The sequence below is a fragment of the Syngnathus leptorhynchus genome, chromosome 1 (genome assembly GCF_054491065.1).
Source record: "Syngnathus leptorhynchus isolate UIUO chromosome 1, UIUO_Slep, whole genome shotgun sequence".
Classification (NCBI taxonomy): domain Eukaryota; kingdom Metazoa; phylum Chordata; class Actinopteri; order Syngnathiformes; family Syngnathidae; genus Syngnathus; species Syngnathus leptorhynchus.
This window is the reverse complement of record NC_141195.1, coordinates 25,830,443-25,851,937: the sequence shown is the minus strand read 5'-3', so window position 1 is coordinate 25,851,937 and position 21,495 is coordinate 25,830,443. Positions and strand designations below refer to the sequence as shown.

At 47.1% G+C, this 21,495-nt stretch overlaps 2 protein-coding genes across 8 annotated transcripts; both read left to right on the top strand.

The window, feature by feature from the left end:
* The first annotated feature begins 5 nt into the window (after positions 1–5).
* Positions 6–6,988, top strand: LOC147063088 (cystathionine beta-synthase-like). 3 transcript variants are annotated; one of them, XM_085927600.1, is made up of 15 exons: positions 6–137; positions 2,332–2,602; positions 2,697–2,803; positions 3,320–3,454; positions 3,546–3,625; positions 3,693–3,897; positions 4,011–4,102; positions 4,254–4,379; positions 4,463–4,547; positions 4,626–4,731; positions 5,209–5,286; positions 5,360–5,494; positions 5,566–5,674; positions 5,769–5,853; positions 6,020–6,988. In XM_085927600.1, the coding sequence occupies exons 2-15, from the start codon at positions 2,340–2,342 to the stop codon at positions 6,148–6,150; spliced, it is 1,737 nt and encodes a 578-aa protein (XP_085783726.1). In that variant the 5' UTR covers positions 6–137; positions 2,332–2,339; the 3' UTR covers positions 6,151–6,988. The 3 variants fall into 3 exon arrangements, with proteins under 3 accessions (XP_085783726.1, XP_085783572.1, XP_085783643.1); XM_085927446.1 differs by having other exon boundaries at positions 4,463–4,731; XM_085927517.1 differs by having other exon boundaries at positions 17–137; positions 2,324–2,602; positions 4,463–4,731.
* A 193-nt stretch (positions 6,989–7,181) lies between these two features.
* Positions 7,182–12,461, top strand: arl13b (ADP-ribosylation factor-like 13b). Of its 5 annotated transcripts, XM_085927899.1 has the most exons (11): positions 7,182–7,811; positions 7,931–7,987; positions 9,031–9,101; positions 9,185–9,434; positions 9,763–9,868; positions 9,955–10,157; positions 10,363–10,477; positions 10,574–10,694; positions 10,917–11,042; positions 11,682–11,750; positions 12,253–12,461. In XM_085927899.1, exons 2-11 carry the CDS (start codon positions 7,959–7,961, stop codon positions 12,264–12,266), a joined length of 1,104 nt encoding a protein of 367 aa, XP_085784025.1. In that variant the 5' UTR covers positions 7,182–7,811; positions 7,931–7,958; the 3' UTR covers positions 12,267–12,461. The 5 variants fall into 5 exon arrangements, with proteins under 5 accessions (XP_085784025.1, XP_085783943.1, XP_085784196.1 ...); XM_085927817.1 differs by lacking the exon at positions 7,931–7,987; XM_085928070.1 differs by lacking the exons at positions 7,931–7,987; positions 12,253–12,461 and adding an exon at positions 12,112–12,203.
* Positions 12,462–21,495: the final 9,034 nt, after the last annotated feature.

The window sequence follows — 21,495 nt, the reverse complement described above, 5'->3', positions numbered from 1 at the left end:
ACGCTTGCCCCTATCAAGTCCGCGTGCTTGGAAGCGGAAGCGACAAATTGTTCGCTACGCAGTATTGTCACAGCATCTCCCTTGTCGCGTCTCTTTTACTCTGTTTTTTTGGGGAGCGTCCACGTTGGAATTAATAGGTGAGTGAAAATGGAGCCATCGCGCGACAGTGGTTCAGAAAAAGTCATCATGTTCAAGAAAAGCTCTTTAGCCCGTGACCGACGTGCCTGTGCCTTCCTTCGTGCAAGCTGATGCAACACCACGAAACTTGGTGATCCTTGAAATGCTTTGAGCGGATCGTTTAACAGTCAAGGGACACTTGTTTCATTTTCTCTTCTTACCTTTTCGACCTCTGTGTGTGGAATTTTCCCCTTTTGACAAGATGGATGGATGGATGGATGGATGGATGGATGGATGGATGGATGGATGGATGGATGGATGGATGGATGGATGGATGGATGGATGGATGAGATGACCGTTCGCGCATTTGATTGCCATAGTCGCTTACCGGTCGCGAATTTGATTGCCATAGTCGCTTACCGTTCGCGCATTTGATTGCCATAGTCGCTTACCGGTCGCGAATTTGATTGCCATAGTCGCTCAGCGTTCGCGCATTTGATTGCCATAGTCGCTTACCGGTCGCGAATTTGATTGCCATAGTCGCTTACCGTTCGCTTGCTAACATCTCTTCCGCAGCAATACGCCGATGACTTCCTTGTGTGGTGTTTTCTTTGGTTCGTCACCTTGTGTCTTTTTGCCGTGCATTCCTGCTATTCGCGCACGCGTACCTCGCCCGTTTGTTATGTCTCTGTCTGGCTTGCTGCGTTTCGCTTTCTGCTGACAGTGCAGACAGCGAGGATGAAAGAAACTTTCTTTCCCACAAGGTGTTGAGACATTTTGAGAGCTGATTTGGCCACAAATCAAGAATACATGACCTCTATAGGAAAGCTAAGGATAATAGAAATGTGCTACTAATCCAGCCTCGTTGGATCACTGAATTTGATTTCACCTTTATTTGAGCAGGCGATAAATCCAAGTTGTTATTTACAAGTGCGGCCGGCCTGGTTGCACACAAAATAGATGATCCCTGTTTGAATCTGCACCTGTCTGAACTGAGTGCTATATGGCACAGCAGATCAGGTTTCCCCGTTTAGTCAACGCCACAGAAATGAACTACTTGGCCTGCAGTGAATGTTCCCAGGAGTTAGGATTGTGCAAATAAATGGACATACCTTTGCACAATTTCTACCAATTATTGAAGTGCGATGAGGTACAACGCATTGTGAAATTAAAAATGGATTCAAACTACATTGTAAAAAGAGCTCAACTAAAACATGCAAACAAAAGTGGCACATAATGAGACGGCTCAGTCATATTATCTGCCAAAGTGCAAAAATGTCCCAAATTTGGCCCGGCTATGTTCACCTACAAATGCTATATGTGGAAAAGGAAGGATGTATTAGGAAGGAGCATCAATACGGCAGAGAATGAAATCATCATATTATTAGGCAGGTAAAAGGGAGTATTGTATTGTATATTAGAATTTAGGTGGCAAAACATTCAGCAGTATTCATTATGTCCAGACTGTCTAGATTATTATTCTTATTATTTTTTTTATTTTACTTTGTTTTTTTCATTTATTTATTACAACTGCACAGTATTTTTTTTTTTTTTTTTTTTTAAACATTCCTTTCTTGGTAACGACAGATCGTGACCAAGTTAGGATTGTTCAAAGAAAGCGAAATAATCTGTGAATGTTCTAGTTAGAATAAGTTTCCATAAGTATGTGCTTTTCTTTTTGAACCAAAATGGGGTATGAAGAAGCTTGTTTATTTCTATTGTTGGTTTGGCAGCGTGATCGTGACTGTCTGATGAGTCACTGATTACATACAATATGGTGTCATGTGCTGTCAAAACTGTGTGTCCCAGATTACAAAGCATTTTAGCCAAATTTGCAGGAATAACTCTTTGGAAATAGGCAAGTGCTTCCCACTTGGTGCACGTGAAGATGGTCTAAAGAGCCAACAATTTGTACGCAGACAAGTCAAACGTCTGTTTTTCCACGCAATGAATGTGTATAAAAAGCAAATAGGTGGTGACAAGAGCCTGGGTCGTTGCCTCGACTTGACATGGCCTGGAATGGTTACAAAATTGTTTCACTCAACTTGTTTATCCAGCTGTCTTTTTTTGGTTTTCAAACGATTGCGTAATACTCTCAAATGAGAAATACACGGTCCACGTTCTTCTTCCAACTTTTTCAAAGGATGTTCCAAATGTCACCATTTCTGGCGGCACTTAAATCCAATGTACCTATATTTGTTTTGAGTCTTCTAGAGCAAGCCATGCCATCAGTCCCCATGTCCAAAGAGAGCCCTGTCAAAAGCTCCATCTGCCCCCACGCTGCCAAGCTAGCACACCAAAGCAACGGTGATGTCAAACTGCGCGAGGCTACGGCGGCGCTTAACAATCTCGACGGCGCTCCTGCATTGGGGGACAATATCGAGCCGAACGCTCAGAGGAAATGGATCCGTCCGGACCTGCCGAGCCGCTGCACGTGGCGGTTGGGGCTCTCCCGGACGGAATCCCCTCATCCTCAAATCAGACGGTGAGACTTTTGTCTCACTTTCACCAAAACCTGTCAACAGAAAATTCTCATGTTTTTGCTGACAGGCTTGTTTTTCCGATTTTTCTCCTGACAGAACGGCCTCGCCGAAAATTCTTCCAAACATTTTGCAGCGAATCGGTGACACTCCTCTGGTGCGGATCAACAAAATCCCAAAAGCTTTTGGACTCAAATGTGAAATTTGTGAGTTTCCGAGCACACGTCAAGAATGAGTATGTGCCCGCCCTGAATTTGAATGACTAGTCAATAATCAACCGGCATTTGCAAATATCAAATAGTTGCTGATTGATAAGTGGGGTACAAATAACGATGAAGTTCTAAGCAGGTGGTTCCAAATGGACCATTTTCTACATAATCCATACATGACACACATTGTCAGTTTGATAAATAGCTGTTCATATCATTGTCAAAACGTTTTTGATGGTATTTTAGATACGTTAGCTAAGCTACGCTACAATGAGGAACATGCCAACGCTTTTGAGTCAAAAATGTGGATTGGCAAAAAATTGACGGCGGCAAAACGTTCCGCCTGCATTCCTATAGTGTTAGTGCGCGTGGATGGAATTATGAATTTGTCGAATCCAAAGGCATGAAAAAAAAAAAGCATCAATCGAATCACTCCCTCCTATCATTTATAAGAACTTTGGATTTCGAACGTTAGTGTTCCAGAACTTGCTCGATGTGCTAATGTTTGCGTAGTGGCCAAGTGCGAGTTCTTCAACGCCGGCGGCAGCGTCAAAGACCGAATCAGTCTGCGAATGGTGGAGGACGCCGAGAGATCGGGGGTCCTCAAACCGGGAGACACCATTATTGAGCCCACCTCCGGCAACACCGGTAATTGAGCGTCTTTGCGTGTGTTGCCGTACCAAAAAAAAGGACTGGAAACAGAAACCCTTGTAAATGTTCTTTGCCCGTGTTTGTTGAGGAATCGGATTGGCTCTGGCCGCGGCTGTGAAAGGCTACCGCTGCATCATCGTCATGCCGGAGAAAATGAGCATGGAGAAGGTGCCTTGTCTTGACCTCGACGCCGCTGCTCTGTTTGTGAACGTTCATTCCAAAATTCTCCACACAGGTGGATGTCCTGAGAGCGCTCGGAGCCGAGATCGTCCGCACGCCTACCAGCGCTCGCTTTGACTCCCCGGAATCGCACGTGGGGGTTGCCTGGCGCCTGAAGAACGAAATCCCCAATTCCCACATCCTGGATCAGTACCGCAACCCGAGCAACCCTCTGGCTCACTACGACACCACGGCGGAAGAAATCCTGGAGCAGTGCGACGGTCTCTACGCGCCATCGAATGGCGGCGCCGGCGGCGTGTTGGGATCTCGTGTTTTGAGAGGGCTTTTTTTTTTTCTTCTTCCTCCCTAACTCCCTCCCTCCCTCCCTCGACAGGTCAAATAGACATGCTGGTGGCTGGAGCCGGCACCGGAGGAACCATTACAGGCATAGCCCGGAAACTCAAGGAGCGTTGCCCCGGCATCAAGGTAAGTTGACGAGCTTCTCTCAGAAACAAATATGGATAGAATCGTTTGTAAACAGTGGCTTCAACAGCCAGCCGCCAGCAATCACCCGGACTGAAGTTTGCCTACGCGTGCGTCACCTGGGACTAACTAACTTTTGCAATTGCGTCTCCAGATCGTTGGTGTCGACCCGCTAGGCTCTTGCCTGGCAGAGCCGGAAGAACTGAACAAGACTGATAAGACCCAGTACGAGGTGGAGGGCATCGGCTATGACTTCATTCCCACAGTCCTGGACAGATCGGTGAGTTGCAGCGCCCTTGACTTCCCGCGTGCCCGCCCGGCCCATTTGCGAGAAACGCCAACGTCCTCGTTCGCCATGGTCAGGTTATCGATACCTGGTACAAGTCCAATGACGAGGAGTCCTTCAATATGTCTCGAATGTTGATCAGGGATGAGGGCTTGCTGTGCGGTAAGAAAGATACTTTGAGTCAATATTCCAAGCGCCGTGCCGTCTTATCTCGCTCCGGAATGTTCTTTGCTGAAACAGGGGGGAGCTGCGGCACCGCCATGGCAGCTGCCGTCAATGTTGCCCAAGAGTTGAAAGAAGGACAACGCTGCGTGGTCATCCTTCCCGACTCCGTCCGAAATTACATGTAAGGCTTTGTGCGGGTGCTTTGGTCTGCTGCTCGGAAAGAAAGACAAAGACTGTGGCTTTTGGATAGCGGTTGAAAATTCTCCACATTTATCCGCCCTCGGCAATTTTTCTCCTTACTCAACGATGAAGCCATCACCGCCATTGACGAGTCAAAGAGTCTTCCGTTCCGACTTGAAAATCTTTTTTTCCCCCTTGGCCACAAACATATTTTCAGCCACAAATCCCGACGGAAATGTTTCCCTGCTTCCATGTAACTTCTTTTGGAAATTCCACGGGGCAATGAGACGTGAGGGTGACGCATCCGCGACCGTGCGTTGATCCCGTCCGTCCGTCCGTGATTGGCAAACGGACGGCTATGTCTTCCGCCATCCTTTCTATAGCGACCGGGACCCGTACGATTTCCCCGCCGGCCGGTGTATCAAACCAGCATTGATTAATCGTGAGGATTAATGGATGTCGAAATGTCTTCTCCAAGGTCCAAATTCCTGAGTGACAAATGGATGGTGCAGAAGGGCTTCTTGAGCGAGAAGGAGCTCATGGTGAAAAAACCTTGGTATGATGAAAAGGACGGACGTCAATGTGCGCAGAACATTCATTAACAGGAAGTGCTGTCTCTTCTCGCTCAGGTGGTGGAACCTAAACGTGCAAAATTTGAACCTGAGCGCACCTCTCACCGTCTTGCCGACTGTCAGCTGCCAGAGGACCATCAAGATCCTCAAAGAGAAGGGCTTTGACCAGGCCCCTGTCGTGGATGACTCTGGGTGCGTGCCAAGAAACGATAGCCCACGCGGCGAAATGCTTCATTGTGTCTTTGCCTACTTCCTTTTTGTAGGCTCATCCTGGGCATGGTGACTTTGGGGAACATGCTGGCTTCTATTCTTGCGGGGAAGATCCAGCTGTCGGACCCTGTTAACAAAGTGCTCTACAAGCAGTTCAAACAGGTTTGACTCCTTATGAAATGAGAAGGACTCCTAGTATTTCATATTGTTTTGAATAGCTCATTTCTTTCATTGTCACCTTGCCTCATCATTTCAGATCCGCCTGTTGGATAACTTGGGAAAGTTGTCCCGAATTTTGGAAATGGATCACTTTGCCTTGGTGGTTCATGAGCAGATCCAATGTAAGTTGTCGAAATGAAATATCCCGCTGCAATTGTTACGAATGCAATTCCGACCTAATCTGACTGGAGAGTAGTTGGAAATAGAAAAGGCTCGGTGATGTCAACATGGCCGTATCTGAGTCCTGTAGTTGATTTCATTTTTACTTTTGTTGTACTTGTTTTTCAGACTTGACAGACGGCTCTCCCAGTTTAAAGCAGATGGTCTTTGGGGTGGTAACCGCCGTCGACTTGCTCAACTTCGTCACAGGCCGTGAGCGGAGGGAGCGGTCTTTCTCGGATTCCACGGACGAGATGTGAATGGTTGCAGTGCAGTGCAGTGCAGTGCTTGCAGAGTTTTACAGCGCCACTATGTAGACACATGTGTTGACTTAATTTGAGGGGGGAGGCAATGATGGGGATTCCTTTTTATGTTTATGTAAACCTAAGTTTTGAAAATGAAGCAAGCTATTTGAACATTTATTACACCAAAACTCGGGATGGGGGCATTTTTTGTTGTTGAAGAAATTGCTTGTTACAAAGGGAAGCTGCATGTTTGTTACAGTAGAAAACGGGTTATGAGATTTGCGTATGTTTGAGAAAGGTGTTGTAAGAAAGAACACTCAAAGGACTTTCCATAAATCATTATGAGTCAGACTGACTGGATGTTACAGTGCGTGTGTATGCTGCTTGTACGCAAAAAGTGGCCGCCCTGAGACTGGAAGGTTGTGGGTTCAAACCCCGGCCGGGCCATACCAAAGACTATAAAAATGGAACCCATTGCCTCCCTGCTCGGCACTCAGCATTAAGGGTTGGAATCGGGGGCTTAGATCACCAAACGATTCCCGAGCGCGGCACCGCTGCCGCTCACTGCTCCCCTCTCCCCCCCCCCAGGGCAGGGCAGGGCAGGGCAGGGCAGGGCAGGGGATGGATCCAAATCACATGGGGGTGTGTGACAATAATCATTGGGACTTTGACTGATTTAAAAAAAAAAAAAAAAACCAACGTATTTTGAGTATCCTTCACGCGGTCTTTATGCTTTCAACACATTGCAGCTCGGTTTCAGGGGAAATTGTTTTTATTTACTTATTTTATTGTAATGGATGTTGGTGGTTCCAAAAAGGTGGTTGATGGTTCAATAAAGATGATCCAACTTTTACTTCAGATTGCTATGGAGGACCAAGAGTGACCTAATGAAATCAATAAATCTATCATGAACTGGTTAAATGTGTCAAGATGTATTGCGTCAAGCTCTCGAAATCAAAAGAATCATTCAAACTCCCAAATGAAATCCGTTTCATTCCAAATTCCTTCATTTCTTGAACGTTGCTACTGTTGCATTGATTGCGCACAGGGGGCGCTGTTAAAAAACGGCTTCGTTTGGATGAGGAAACGTCATCACGCCTGCCTGCATCCTAGCAACAGAAAAGAAGGCACAGCGCAGCGGAAGCTAGCTAATAGCTAAGTGCCTGGTTCGCAATGTAAACATCTTACTCACTGCTTCTGAAAGCAACTGTTAAAAGGTAACAGACGTGCGTCGAGACGAAAAACGAGTTTCAACCAACCAACTAACTAACTAACGGCAGCTCCAAGAGGCAGCCAGCCGCACTCAACGCTTCTCGGAGTTTTGGGCTATGGATTCGACGTTTGGCTTGGCTTGGCTTCGCTTTACTCCCACGGTTACCTAGGTTACAACTTGATGTTGAGCGTCGAAATGGCCGCCCATGCTGTTCTCATAATGGCGTGAGGGTAACGGTCGCCACTCGACTCAACGCGACTGAAAAGGAAAAGAAAGCGAGCAAGCGGTGCCCACTCTTGAGGCAGGCAGGCTGGCTGACTGACTGGCTGGCTGGCTGGCTGGCTGGCTCGCTGGCTCGCTCGATGACCACTTGACTCCCTCCAGACACTCGCACTTGGCCTGACATGTTTAGCCTCATGGCGAATTGCTGTAACTGGCTGAAACGTTGGCGAGAGCCCGCAAGGTAAGTCGTTTCCCTCCAGAAAGATATATTTCGGGCTTTTATTTGCAGTTGTACGTATTAGCCTATCAAAATGATTTGAAATGATCACCGACCGGTCAAGTCAATATTTCTTGTGCCAGAGTTCAACCGTGATCGAAAGTTGGCGTTATGATGACTGTTCAAGAAAGACTCAGTGTGTAAGTCCGTCCGTCCGTCCCTCATCATGTTTGTTACATCATTGGCCCTGGAAAACTGTGGCGAACAAATTCAGCACAACGCTTGTCCCAATTGATAGAGACCTGATGGACGTCCAAATAGTCAAATTGAAGACAACTTGGAATTTCAGAGAGGCTATAGTTTTGGACTAGCCTTGCGGTTGGGCTCTCCATATTTGTGAAAATAACTCCAGAAATAGTCTTTTATATGACGCTGTATTTTTGTCATTAAAATACACGGAGAAAACTTTTTTTTTTCATCCCAATTCCTGTATGCACTTTTTTTTGACAGCTTCAGATGCCTTGTGCTACAGGCAGGCGAGGTTCACACTTCATACTGTAGGCAAATTTGTTCATAATAATACATTTTATTTGTAAGGCACTCAAAAACAGTATTAAAGCAAGTTACATAAGCATTTGTATGCATGTCTGCAATGTACTTGTTGATCAGAAAAGTGGCGTACACAGTCATAGAGAAGAATCCCAATGTAAGGATAAAGAGTTGCCTTGCGGAACCCACGTGGTACATGTGACTCATCCTTTGAGCGAGCCTGTGGATTTAGTCAGAAATCCTCATCTAATCCCAGTCGGGGAAGCTCCTTCCTTCCTTCCTTCCTTCCTTCCTTCCTTCCTTCCTTCCTTCCTTCCTTCCTTCCTTCCTTCCTTCCTTCCTTCCTTCCTTCCTTCCTTCCTTCCTTCCTCCCTCCCTCCCTCCCTCCCTCCCTCCCTCCCTCCTTTGACACTTTAGTGCGAGGGGTTGCGACGCATATCGTCAAGGGTTACGTTTAGCCGAGGAGACGGATGGCCTTTCCATGAAGCTTCCATGAAGCGCTTGATGTCCATTTCACTCAAGTGTCAAAGTTAAGTATGAAGAAAGGCGACAAATGCGCTTCTAGTCTGCGTGATCACTATCGACACCTCGGAGGCGACCGTGCGAAACCTTTGTCGCCTATCCGCTGTTGATCTTTGATGAGCGCGTAAAATTCGAGACTGATGTCCTATTCATCCGTTCATTCCGACTGCAGAAAAGTGACTCTGGTGATGGTCGGACTGGACAACGCAGGAAAGACCGCCACAGTCCGAGGAATCCAAGGAGGTGTGGACCTGAAGTTTTTTTTTTTGTGGTTTGTTTTTCTTCACACATTTGTCTTTGCTCTCACTTTTGATTTTGCTTTTCAGACAATCCCCAGGATGTCGCTCCCACCGTAGGCTTTTCCAAGGTGGACCTGAAGCAGGGCAAGTTTGAGGTCACCATCTTCGACCTGGGCGGCGGCAAGAGGATCCGCGGCATATGGAAGAATTACTACTCGGAGTCGCACGGGGTGGTCTTTGTGGTGGACTCCAGCGACGTGCAGCGGGTTCAGGAGACGCGCGAGACCATGGCGGAGGTTCTGCAGCACCCGCGCATCGCCGGGAAACCTGTGCTCGTGTGAGTGGAAGGCAACGAAATTCAAAATCTTTCCAATTTGTACGCTTAAATCATTGTTGATTTGAGTCTTTTTTTTTTTTTTTTTTTTGCCTCAGATCAAGGTGATAGTACTTTCAAGCATTTCATTCTCATATTATTGATCATTCTATCATATGGCCAGTGGCAGAACGTTGATGCCTCCTCGTTTCTCATTTGCTCAAATGTTCTCCCTTAAGGCTGCGCAATCAATTTCAATTCAGTGACCATCACGTAAATATAGTCTGTCAAAGATTTCAATTTGACCTCATATTTATGTGAACAAATAATGATTGAAATAATTATTTGGCAGACTTGCCAACAAACAGGATCAGGAAGGCGCGCTGGCGGAAGCGGACATCATCGAGAACCTGTCCTTAGAGAAGCTTGTCAACGAGAACAAGTGTCTCTGTCAGATCGTAAGTGTTCCTGCCCCTGCTGAGGGAGGGAGGGAGGGAGGGGGACACACGCACGCTTGCTTTTCTAATGAAAAAACCTTTTCCAGGAGCCGTGCTCTGCCGTGCTGGGTTACGGCAAGAAGGTTGACAAATCCATCAAAAGGGGTTTGGGCTGGCTGCTCAACAACATCGCCAAAGATTACGAGACCATTGCCGAGCGTGTGCAGAAAGACACGGCGGAGCAACGAGCTCAGGAAGAGCAGGATAAGAAAGAAAGGGCAGAACGAGTGCGGCGGATAAGAGAAGAGAGGTGAGCTCAGCCGCGGCCGGCGCCGACACACTTTGTAGAATGGAACACGATTACGCTCCTTCTTGTCTACAACCCAAAAGTAATGACATTTTATTTTCTCCATCACTTTGAGGAGAAACACATTTGACCCCAGCAAATTCTTTTCTTGAACAAAGATTTATGAATGTGTGAAGATGCCAAAGGTTAATACATTCCCGCCTCCCAGAGAGCGGCAAGAGAGGGAGGAGGCAGAACGGGAGGGTAAGCAGATTTGCCAAGACCCGCCCGACGAAGAAAACATGGCCGACCCATTCCGGCCGATTGAAAATGTCATCTGCGAGGTGCGAAAATGCACACACACACACACACAACACGCGCGCTATGTGAAAACTGGGCACGATGTGACCAATTTCTCTTGCATCCCGAATTGGATTCAGAGCGGCGATAAAGCAGATAAGAGGCGGCCGCAGGAGAGTCCCAAGGCGCCCGCCGACTACCAAGAAGAGGATGGCCAAGAGACGGACAATGCCAGACAAACTCCGGATGATTCCAGCTCAAGTAAGTTGCTTGCTTGCTTGCTTGCTTGCTTGGTTGCTTGCTTGGTTGCTTGGTTGGTTGGTTGGGATGGACGGACGGATGGACCTGGCGCCACCTTTTGGCATAATAAAGGTCTGGCCAGTTTGGTCGAATCTCGCTTTTGATCCACACAAGCGTGTGGTTCCAAAAGAAAGGGAAGCATTTTTTTGTTGAATGATTTGCGCCAGCCGCATGTTGTCACAGGCACAGTCACTGAGCAAAGCAAGACAAAAGGGAGAAAATTTCACCTGAAGAGGAAGCACCGCGTGGACCCACTCAATTCCACCGAGGAGGGGCAAGGAGAGCGAGCCACACCTCCGCCACTTCCAGGTTAGGCTTCTGACTTTCTCAACTTGATAAAACTGAGGTTTGGGGGCAAGTCGACATTGTTGTTGGACTTTAGACTGTCCAGTGTAGATATTGCTTCTTCTGCCTCCTGAGATAGAGGGACAGATGGACGGATGGACGGATAGACGGATAGATAGACAGACAGACAGACAGACAGACAGACAGATAGCGCCCTGACATTTGAATAACTCTTTTCACGACCACGCTTGCACCTCCAAAGTCATACCTCAAACGACCGTTTCCTAATCTTTATTTAGCATCCCAAAAAATGTCACTTGAGAAATATAGAATGCACATTTTTCCGAAGCGATGCTGTTGTCGCTTTAATCTTGGCACACGGGTATCCCAGGCCTATCTGAAATCTGAGCCCGTTTACATGAAACGTGAAGAGATTCACTTGTATGAATAGCAACATTGACACACTCAAATTAATTGTACCTTTCGCCATCTAGTGGACGGGCGTTGAATTGTTTTGCCTGGCGCAGGTCCGTCGCCATTCTTTGTAGTAAAGAAAGAAATCATGAAGCCGAATTTCCCACTGCACACCTGAATGAGGTATCACAGAACAGCAATGTACTGGAATCACAGCTGATCATCTTTCAATGTTTTTTTTTTTTCTAGTTGGCTGGGCGTCACCTAAAGTTTCGAGGCTGCCCAAACTAGAGCCTCTGAGGGACTCAAAAGCTTCTGGTAAAACCAGCCGCGTCGAGAATCTAAATCATCCTTTCATTTCATTCTTGAACAACTTCCATCCGATCTCACGCTTGCAAACATCGCTTTGAGTTTTCCTTGACTAACGCCGACAAGTGTTTTTCTCTTCAGAGTAAACGTTGTTGCTTTCAATCTGGCACTGCAGAGGAAACACATGCCTTAACTCTTAATGAGCGGCGTTGACCTTGATCATCTCAACATCTTGTTGATCTTTGCATTCACCTTTCCGTCCGTTTGTGTTGGGCATTCTCGAATTCATCCCACGCATGGATTTATTTGTCTCTCCGTGAAGCAACCGGCTGCGTAATAACTTGGCCAAATTGTCTCTTCCGCTTCGCAGAGTTTTACAAGAAGCCACTCCCGCCTGTCGCAAATAAGCCACAACCTAACAGTGACACCTGCGATGTGGTCTTTTAAGCTCCTCTTACCCATCGGGGACGACCCCCAATCACCACTCTCCTCTTTTGCTTTTTGTCCCAAGCAAGCGGAGTGTAATCGGCATGTCTGGGAAAAGAAAGAGCTGCCCGGGCGGGAGCAGGGAAGCGCGGCGCGGCGCCAAACACGGACGGACAAGGACGCTCCGTTGGGAGTCGGACGCCGCAAAAGGGTGTTTTTACGCAACCAAATGTACATGTTTACGATACAAATGTCCCATATGTTTTTTACTGATATTAAACATCATGAACACGGCTGCAGTCATGTTACGGACGTATCTCGTGTTCAAAATAGAAAAAAAAAAATGCAATCATTCAACTGGATGATGGATCATATTTGCAATGTGATGTTTCCATACGCATCCCAAAGCGCTAACGCTCAAGGACCATTGGAGTTTGAAAGTGGACGGACGATTCAGTGGGACTCGGCTGGGCTCGGCTGGGCTCCAGAGAGTATGCTATTTATGCTATATTCGGGCATTTCCTTGAAAGATTGATCCACGCACAACACGCATGATTGTGGTCTGTGTGTCATCCTTTGATGGCGGCGTTGCTTTCAATCCCTTTGGAGGGCCGAGCATCGAGCTGAGACTGCATGCCTCTGACGGACGCACGTGCAATGATGAGATTGACTTCATTCCCATCGATCATTGGGATGGATGCTAATTCTTCACTTTTCCGAAAGGGAGCCAAAAAAAACTAGTATGATTCGAAACAAATGTAACAAGGGAGGAAGGAATTTATGCTAGGCAGGCAGCAACCGCTCGAGGCTGGCTGTTGGAATTGGATTTGGATCAACCCCATGCAGTTTTTCTTTTGACCTGTAGAGGGCAATCCAGTCCCAGAAATCATCCTGAGCGTGCGTCATCAGCGCCTTGTCTTTTTCGATAGATGCTCACGTGGTCTTCATTTGAAAAACTGCTTCGTGTGTGCGCGGTTAAGACCTCGGCGGGGATCTTTTATTCTCAGCTTGTAGCCAATGATAGCTAGCTACGCTTTTGCTCATGTGGTGCCTAATGAGGGCGTTCGTTTCGGGGCATTCCTGGAATCCCACGCGTCCTGCAAAACAAAACACCAATGACGAGTCAAATGAAGCTTGAATGCTTCCCTCCCTACCTCCCTCTGACAATCCAAAGCTGCTTTGTACACACGGTTCGGTTGGGTTGGGTTCGGCCTCGCTTGGTGGAATGTCATTGGCCGACAGACAGACAGACAGACAGCTGTACAGATGGAGCAACTTGGCTGTAATTCTGCTGCCCAATGCGTCCGTCCGTCCGTCCGTCCGTATGACTTGCTTGCCGAGTTGATTGACTTTTTGGAGCCAAGTGAGGATCTATTGCCCGCAAAGACATTCCAAAGTGGCACATTTAAGTCTTGCTGTATGGCTGCCATGATACTCAATTATCTTTCGAGCGCACTTTACATTTCCCCAAATTCTCAATCTACATTGGGTCCGAGAGGAAATGGGAAGCCGGTGAGTGACTGGAGGACAGGTGTGATGTGGTCGTATTTGCGCGCTCATCGGGACGGCGCTGTTTTGGAGATACTGGAGCTTTGGAAGGTTCTTGATCAGAGTGGAGTGGGGCGGTACCGTGTGGATATGGCACAAAGAGAAACAAATTGTGACCATTTTACGGAGAATGTGGGTGAATTCCGTATTTGGTGGGTGGATCGAGCACACTGCCAACTTTGAGGTTAGAAAAAGGTGACGCAGGTGGCGGGCAAAGCCGAGGAGGGATAGCTGAGAGAAAAAGGAAAGCAGATAAGGGATAATGAGGTCTTCACAGGAAGGAAAAAGAGTCAAAAGGATGATGGGGGTGGGGGGACACGATGCTGTGTGGCTGGCATGGCATTGCCTCAGCACAACTTGAGAGAAAGAGAAGCTACAATGTGTCAAATGTGAAAAGGCACATTTGAGTCTTGGTCAAGGAAGGCGCACAATTGTATTTTGTAATTGCTCTTCTTGTTTAGTTTTGGGTATTTTATTATGAGCACTTTACATCACTTCCACAAGCACCTCGTGCCGCGACAAATGTCAATTTCGCAAAGAGAGAAATATGGATACGTCACATCTTCTGATTCACCGACGCCACGTGTAGGACTGTGCGTAAATCCCAACGCGGATAGGAAATCAATGTTGTGCATGTGTGACGCTCCGGCTGATGAACTTCAGAATTATTGTCAGGTGGAGAGAAGAACACCCCTGATGTTGACGGGCGTCTTGAAGGATAGCGAAGATAGCCAAGAGCGATTGCTCGCTCCCCGAGGAGTACATCCTACTCCGAGGGGAGCGCCGTTCTCTGGAGACGTTGTGAGTGAGTGAGTGACCCTTTCTATCTGCTGCCACTCAGTAGCAGTAATATTACTGCTCCAACAGTGGCTCCCTTTGCAATGATATGGTCTCTGTTGGCCGTTACACTGCCTGAATATACAGTCGCTTGTTTTGATGGAAAAGTCCACAAATGCCCCCGTTAAGGATTGAAAGGGGTATTTATTTCATGTGGAAGAAAAAAAAAAGTGGGCTTGTAGGAAGGAGAAAATGGTGTTGTTAAATCCAGCTTGTTTAAAATCTTTGGCAGCGGGCTAAAAGAAAGCCTCTCCTTTCTCAACAGCACTTGCTTTGGGGGTTTTCTCCACCTTGACTGGAAAATGTGTGCTGTTTTTAAATACAGCTTTTTTTTTTTTTCATCTTAGGCATCTGGCTAAGGGTCAAGACCCCTTGCAAAATGGGCTAATGAATAGCTTTCCTTCAAAGTCAACCTTTTGGCCACTTGCTGTAAAGTGAAAATGACATTGCACTTGCTTAGGGTCCAGGTCACGACATCTCACTTTGCAAGCTGAGCCATGATTGTTTTTTTCCTGAGCAACTGCGATGTCATTTTCAGTCAGCAGCAAGTGGATGGGTACATTTTGCTGCTTTATTCATATTCCACAAAGGTCATACTCATCTGAATGCTGTGATTAGACGAGCGGGGGTTGCGTAGAACGTATTGTTGAAAAAAAAAAAAAAACTTGACTTCCTCTTGAATCAATGGCAAACGGTGCAGAAGCACATGGAGACAGACAATATCACACCTCTCATAGGCATCTACTGTTGAATAACGACGACTATAATTGAAGCTTACTGGGAAATTGCGAGCCCCCTGGTGGCCAATTTATGCACCTCAGAAGGAGCGAGCACACTGTCCATAAAAATTCAAACCAAAACAACGTCATCATCCTTTTTTTTATCCTATGGCACAATTCTCAAGTTGCCGTCTTTCTTGCTCTTAGTATAAAATAAGCTGGTCTGAGACAAATATAGATTTGGCCTCTACGTGACTGACTAAAACACTCAATGAAACCCAATGAGCCTTTAAAAGTACACCCAAATCTTGAAGTGTTAAATTCTTCCCCCCGTGTTCCTCTTTGTGGCCAGATCCATCCAAAGTCATGACGTGTGAACAATGTAAGTGTGCAAACGTTCCGCTTGGCCTTCCAAGTCGGATGAATCTGCATTGTTGCATTCAGAGGCTGTGCGTGTCGTGTGGAGAAAGTTGGAAGAACTGCCGGGTTTATATCGGCCCTTTCTTTTGCGGTGTCTTCGACGTAATGCTCCTTTGACAAAGTGGGCTCATTATGTTTGGGTTCTAAAATGTTGGAATCAAGCTGCACATCCCATCATCTGCAGCCCGAGCACATGGGCCGGAAAGCAAAGCAATTGACGCAGCCGCCGCGCCGGTGGTCAACAACGAGATGATGCCGCTTTGGAAGGGCATCCGGACAATCAAAGTCAATCCAAAACATCTGCGCTGGAGAAGCAACGGAGGCTATTAAAAGTTAGCCACGCACGAGCGGCAGGCGATTTGTTTTTGCCTTTGGAAATCTTGAAGCTCCCCAGCTGTCGCCCAAAAGGGAAGGCAGGCCAGGCCAGGCCGGGCCAGGCCAGGCCAGGCCGGGCCGGGCCGGGCCGGGCCGGGCCGGGCCGGGCCGGGCCGGGCCGGGCCAGGCCAGGCCAGGCCAGGCCAGGCCAGGCCAGGCCGGAGCATGATCTGTGACGCTTGTCCGGTGGCAATAAAGGCAAAGGCCGGTTGAGTGGCAGAGCCGCCCGCTGGGTAAACACACCGACGACCGTTGTCTCAATCTCTGGCACCTTCTTTGCCTTGCCCTGACAGCTAGAAGAATAAAAACACTTCACGCAGTCTCTAAAAACCTAGGGTGTGCTATTTGCAATCTCCTTCATGTTTCCACACATGGGCGTTTGAAAAGAAAACTGTCACCAAACCGCTGATCGGGGAGCTCGGCAAGGGCGGCACGACCCGTGGAACGCGGCTGCTCGGCCATTGTTCCTTCGACAGGTGCGGGCGTTGCCCTTTTTTTTGTGTGTGTGCGCACGGCACCTGCGTCGGAGGGGAACATTTGCACACGTGCTGTGGTCGGCCATCAAAATGCGTCACGGCGCCATCGCCGGAGAGTCCGCGATTTTGGATTATTCCATCAATTTGGTGCACACGGGGTGGTGTGTGTGATGAGTGAGCCTCAGTTTGGTGGCGGATTTTTAAATGAAGGTTACCACCAAGGTAACATTTCATCTTTCTGACATGAAAATGATTTGCTTTGGTGTACTGTCCAGGTCAAGAAACGTCCAGTTGTCATCAAGGAAATAAAGTTCCTTTCACATGTACGTATAAATGAATAAATAAATAAATAAATAAATGTATGTATGTCTGTCTGTCTGTCTGTCTGTCTGTCTGTCTGTCTCTATCTTTTTACTTGTTTATTGATTTGAATAGGGACAATGCGCATGAATGAACATCAGTATGAAAACAAACGTAAATATGCTACAAGACTAGTTTCAATTTCATGATTGGTGGAGAAAATGAAAAGCACTGATTGTAATCATTGAGATGAATAAATATAGAAGGTGAGCTTTTTCTTTTAGGGTTCCTCTACTGGTCAACGGTGGCTACTGCACCAAGAGCTGTGCACTGGGGGTCAAAGGTTACAAGCAAGATGGCTGACTCAGGGTTGGCAAGTGTGCATGTGGACTCTCAGTGGATTAGCATTATTTGGACATTTCATTTCAAGATGGAAATATCAGTATGGTGTGGATGGTATCAAGCCGTCAACCCTCCGTGACCTGGCCTGAACACAAAAATGCTGAGTAAGTCTTGCTGTCGCCTTTTCAAATGAGTAAAGTGAAGCCATGGAATTGTGATCAAATAGCAGCATCAAGATCCAAGCCAGATGAGACTGAATTGAAGGGTTAAGGCTCACCAGACAAGTTTGGAGGGAGGGAGGGACACACACATGGCAGACGCGCTTGCTTGAGAGCGCACAGATGTCAGAGCGGAGCTAGCTCCGAGTAGCACACACAGCGCCACTTGTCTTGTCTGATGAGAAGCCTCATTTGGAACTGCCATTAGGAAGACGTGTGATTTATGGCTCTGTCTGCCCGCCCGCTTGCCGTGGCGGCGGCGGCGGCGGCGGCGACTCTCACTTGACAATAAAAGAGAGAGCGGCAACCTCTGTCTGTCTGTCTGTCTGTCTGTCCCGCTCGCTGCCTCTGTCTTGTGACTCAAACATTTTGCGCTGAGCATCACTCGGTCAATCAATCTATCTGGAGGAAGGACATTTTCATTCGATTCTACCAGTGTGAATTTGAAGGAAAACAAGATGATGCAATGATTCAGATTGCGGGGCGGGATTTCATTTGAAGCCGATAATTAGTTTTATCCTCCACGTGTCCTGGAAAATGATAAGCAGCTGGATCATTATGAAGCAAAATCAGAAACACAGCAAATGTGTTCATTTCTATCTTTCACCTCTTGTCACAAGAATGTCTTTACACAATCCAAAGAAATATGGATTATATCACTATCCCTTCCACATATGCAATTAAAAGGAGAATGTGGTAAAAGGATGATGACGTCGGCGGGATCAAAGTTCTATTCCCTGCCTGGACTCACTCCGCCGAGCCGCTGCATCTGTCCGTCTGTCAAGCCCCCAGGCCGGGCCCGTCAATCCCATAGCTGAGGGAGGGACGGAGGGAGCGGAGAACCAACATTAATCACTCAGACGTGGACAGCGGTGGTCTCCTCCAGAGGAAGGAAGGAAGGAAGGAAGGAAGGAAGGAAAAAAGGAAGGAAGGAAGGAAGGAAGGAAGGAAGAAAGGAAGGAAGGAAAAAAGGAAGGAAAAAAGGAAGGGTAGAGAGGGAGCAATAACGTGTAATGCTACTTTTTACAGTGTGAAGCCATTCAATGTCAAGTGCAATGTTTGTAGTGTAGTCTATGCTTCAACCAAGAATTGCAGTCACACTCATCATCAATTGCTCCAATTGATTGTTAAGTTGAATTGATCTGCCTTGTTGCTGTAATGACGTCAATGTTTGGAGATGCTGGCTGGCTGGCTGGCTGGCTGGCTGCATCAACCATCAAAAGGCTCCATCCATCCATCCATCCCTGCAAGCAAAGATGTTTAGGGGGGCTCTGTCTCGCCCTATTCATTGACTGAGCTACAGGATGTTGAAATCATTTGTGTGGGGAATTCATTTCGTCTCTGTCCATCAATTCGGCCTGATCAAACAGCGCAGACCGTTGTACCAGTTGCGTTAGCGAGGCGGCGGCCGTCTCTCTGGGAACCGTCCAAACTTTTCTGCTCCACCTCATGTGATACAAGAGCGTCTGCGTCTGGTTTTTTGAGGCAACATACAATTGAGAAAAGCAACCTTCAGAGAAGAACGTGAGGTTATGTCCTCCACAAAATAAAGGCGCAGTGTGTGTGTGTGTGTGTGTGTGTGTGTGTGTGTGTGTGTGTGTTTTCTGGTCGTTCTTTTGAACACATCACTTAAGTTTTTCACTTTTTTTTTGGAGGGGGGGGGAATTAGTCTTGCTTTTGAATCGTAGGGCTGAGTGGCATTGGGAAAATTCTCGATTCCAGTGTGGGCAAATGTCCTTTAGCGTCGAGTGCTCCTTGCGCTCAAGTGGCTTCCTCGCACACACGCTCGTTAGCTTCATTGAAGTCGTGGACGTGAATGGTCTCCTTGCGGATGGAGAAATATTTGGCAATGTCCGCTGAAATAATGAGTCGTCAAAACAACACGGAAAAGTCCGATTGTGAGGATTTCAGATTTGCCGTCGTAGTACATTTTTCTCAAGTATGCGAGCTGAAAAATCGAATTGTATTTCCATTCTTGTCATCTTTTACTGTAGGAATACAAAAGTAGGAAAAGACAGGCAGTATTCTTGTCATGTCCCGTCTTGCTCCAACGGTGATTAACACAAGCGCAACATGCATATGCTTTGACAGACAGACAGACAGACAGACAGACAGACAGGCAGGCACCTCCTCCTCCTCCTCCTCCTCCTCCTCCTCCTCGCCCCTCCCCGGGGTGACTCTCGGAGGAGTCGTCCCCTGCCCGTTGGCAGATGGAGATGGATGGCGGCTGGCTCCGCGCAACACTGTGCAGCAGAGCCGACGGACTAGTGCCTAAACGCCCGTCTAGCAGCACCCATCAGTCTTTCACTCTCAGTTCTTCTGAAAATGGACCTCGGTCGGACGAGCTACACCACGAAATCTTGCTAGGCTTCAAGCTGTTTAAGGAAAGGAAATATCAAGCAAAGATAATAAGACGCGTCAATGCAAAAGAGAGGGAGGGAGTGCCATGGAGATGCTTTGCTTGAAGCAGTTTGAACACAAATGGTGCATGGCCGCCACATGTAGACAGACGATACAACTACTCTGTTTGCAGCCGTCTCGTTGGCGGAACGGCGGTGGATCTTTTTACTTTCGTCCTTTTCAACAGTGGTGAATATTTAGGTCGAAGCGCTGGCTGGAAGAAAAAAAGAAAGTCATTCCCTTGGCATTTCAGCTTGCACATGGCGGTTCTGTGTCACCCAAATGTTCCAGAGGCCCTCGGTCTGATTTTTATTGTATCGAATGGCCATAAATCTTTTCTTTTTTTTTTTTTTTTGACAGTCCCCAAGGCATTTGTAACGTGAAGCCTTTGCGCTATTTGGAAATGTTCCTTCCCCTCCAGCTTGATGAAGGTGCGCAAGTTCCTGCTGAAAAAAGTCTCAATGAGTGACGCTACCTTGAGTCTGACTCGTGTGATCGCTCACTGATGATCACAGTTTTGTTGTTTGCCTTGGCAATTCTTTTGTAGCCATAAAAATGTCAGGAAAAGCCATTTCACATCTGAACTTGATTTGGGGATTAATCAGAGGCACTTGGAATGATTGGTGGCAGGCAGGCAGGCAGGCGGCCGGGCGGATGCGGACTCCATTTTAGTTTCAATGTGATGACTTATGAGACTGGGAACATTTCCTCACGTTTATTTTTCTTCCCCTCTTGAATTAAAAAAAAAAAAAAAATGTTTTAATGAAGTTCTACACAGTTAAAGGTCATGTTGCTGTTGAGCTGTTTTTTTTTTTTTTGGGGGGCGTCACCAAATGTGGCATTTAAAAAAAATGGCACGTAGTCTTTTTTTTCTGTCTTAGTTAATGATTTTTAAGTTAAGGTTCAAGTTTTTTGAAAGTGTCACAAGTGTACATTTCCGGTGGCTGCAGAAATAGGATGTGTGATTTTTCAGGCAACACAACTGTAATCAAAGTTTCTCAAACTTTCCTTTCTGTTTGCGGCGACCGTTGTTCTGGTTCTTTTTTTACCCTTCTAGCTTCAATTCAAAGGTTCTACGCTACTTCAATTCTAGATTTAGTTCACGTGAATGAGATCACTGGTTATGAATCACTCCTGCCTGACGCAGTACAGTGCAAGTTAGCTGCTAACTGCTCATTTGTCAACATTAGCGATGACTGAAGGAAAGAAAGCGCCAGCTGTTGAACATGCAAAATCCTCCTTTACAATGGTAGAAGAGCGCATTGCGTCTGATGTGAGCGTCATTTAGCGCTCCATGATGTCATTAAAGCAGGCCAACGTTTGAACCCGCATCTGTCAAGTTAGGAAGGTTCTCGTCGTGACCCTGTTAGGAGAGCAGTTCTAACGCAGTGTGGAGAGGGCGCCCGGACCGTCGAGCGTATCCTCCGAGATCACGCAGCCCGAACAACGCTGAACTCGCTGAACGCCCTCCGATGGTCGGCTGTGATGATGACGAGCGGCTTGACAACACACTTTGAAGTCAGCTCGTGTGTGTGTATGTAAAGTTGCGTCGTGCAAAGCTGTGCTTCCTTGACAGTTTTTCAACCTTGACCATTCTGGAATCATCTTTTTATCATATGCTTATGGATCATGAATGAGGACTTGATGGCCTTTTGCGATCAGGACAAACAACAGGACACACAACGGACGTGTG

Excerpts from the sequence above, each read along its gene's own strand:
- arl13b (XM_085927722.1), top strand. The coding sequence starts at position 7,753 with ATGTTTAGCCTCATGGCGAATTGCTGTAACTGGCTGAAACGTTGGCGA. Across the intron at positions 9,435-9,762 it reads GCCGGGAAACCTGTGCTCGT|ACTTGCCAACAAACAGGATC; the intron begins GTGAGTGGAAGG and ends ATTATTTGGCAG. Across the intron at positions 11,043-11,681 it reads CACACCTCCGCCACTTCCAG|TTGGCTGGGCGTCACCTAAA; the intron begins GTTAGGCTTCTG and ends TTTTTTTTCTAG.
- LOC147063088 (XM_085927446.1), top strand. The coding sequence starts at position 2,340 with ATGCCATCAGTCCCCATGTCCAAAGAGAGCCCTGTCAAAAGCTCCATC. Across the intron at positions 2,804-3,319 it reads TGGACTCAAATGTGAAATTT|TGGCCAAGTGCGAGTTCTTC; the intron begins GTGAGTTTCCGA and ends ATGTTTGCGTAG. Across the intron at positions 5,854-6,019 it reads GGTTCATGAGCAGATCCAAT|ACTTGACAGACGGCTCTCCC; the intron begins GTAAGTTGTCGA and ends CTTGTTTTTCAG.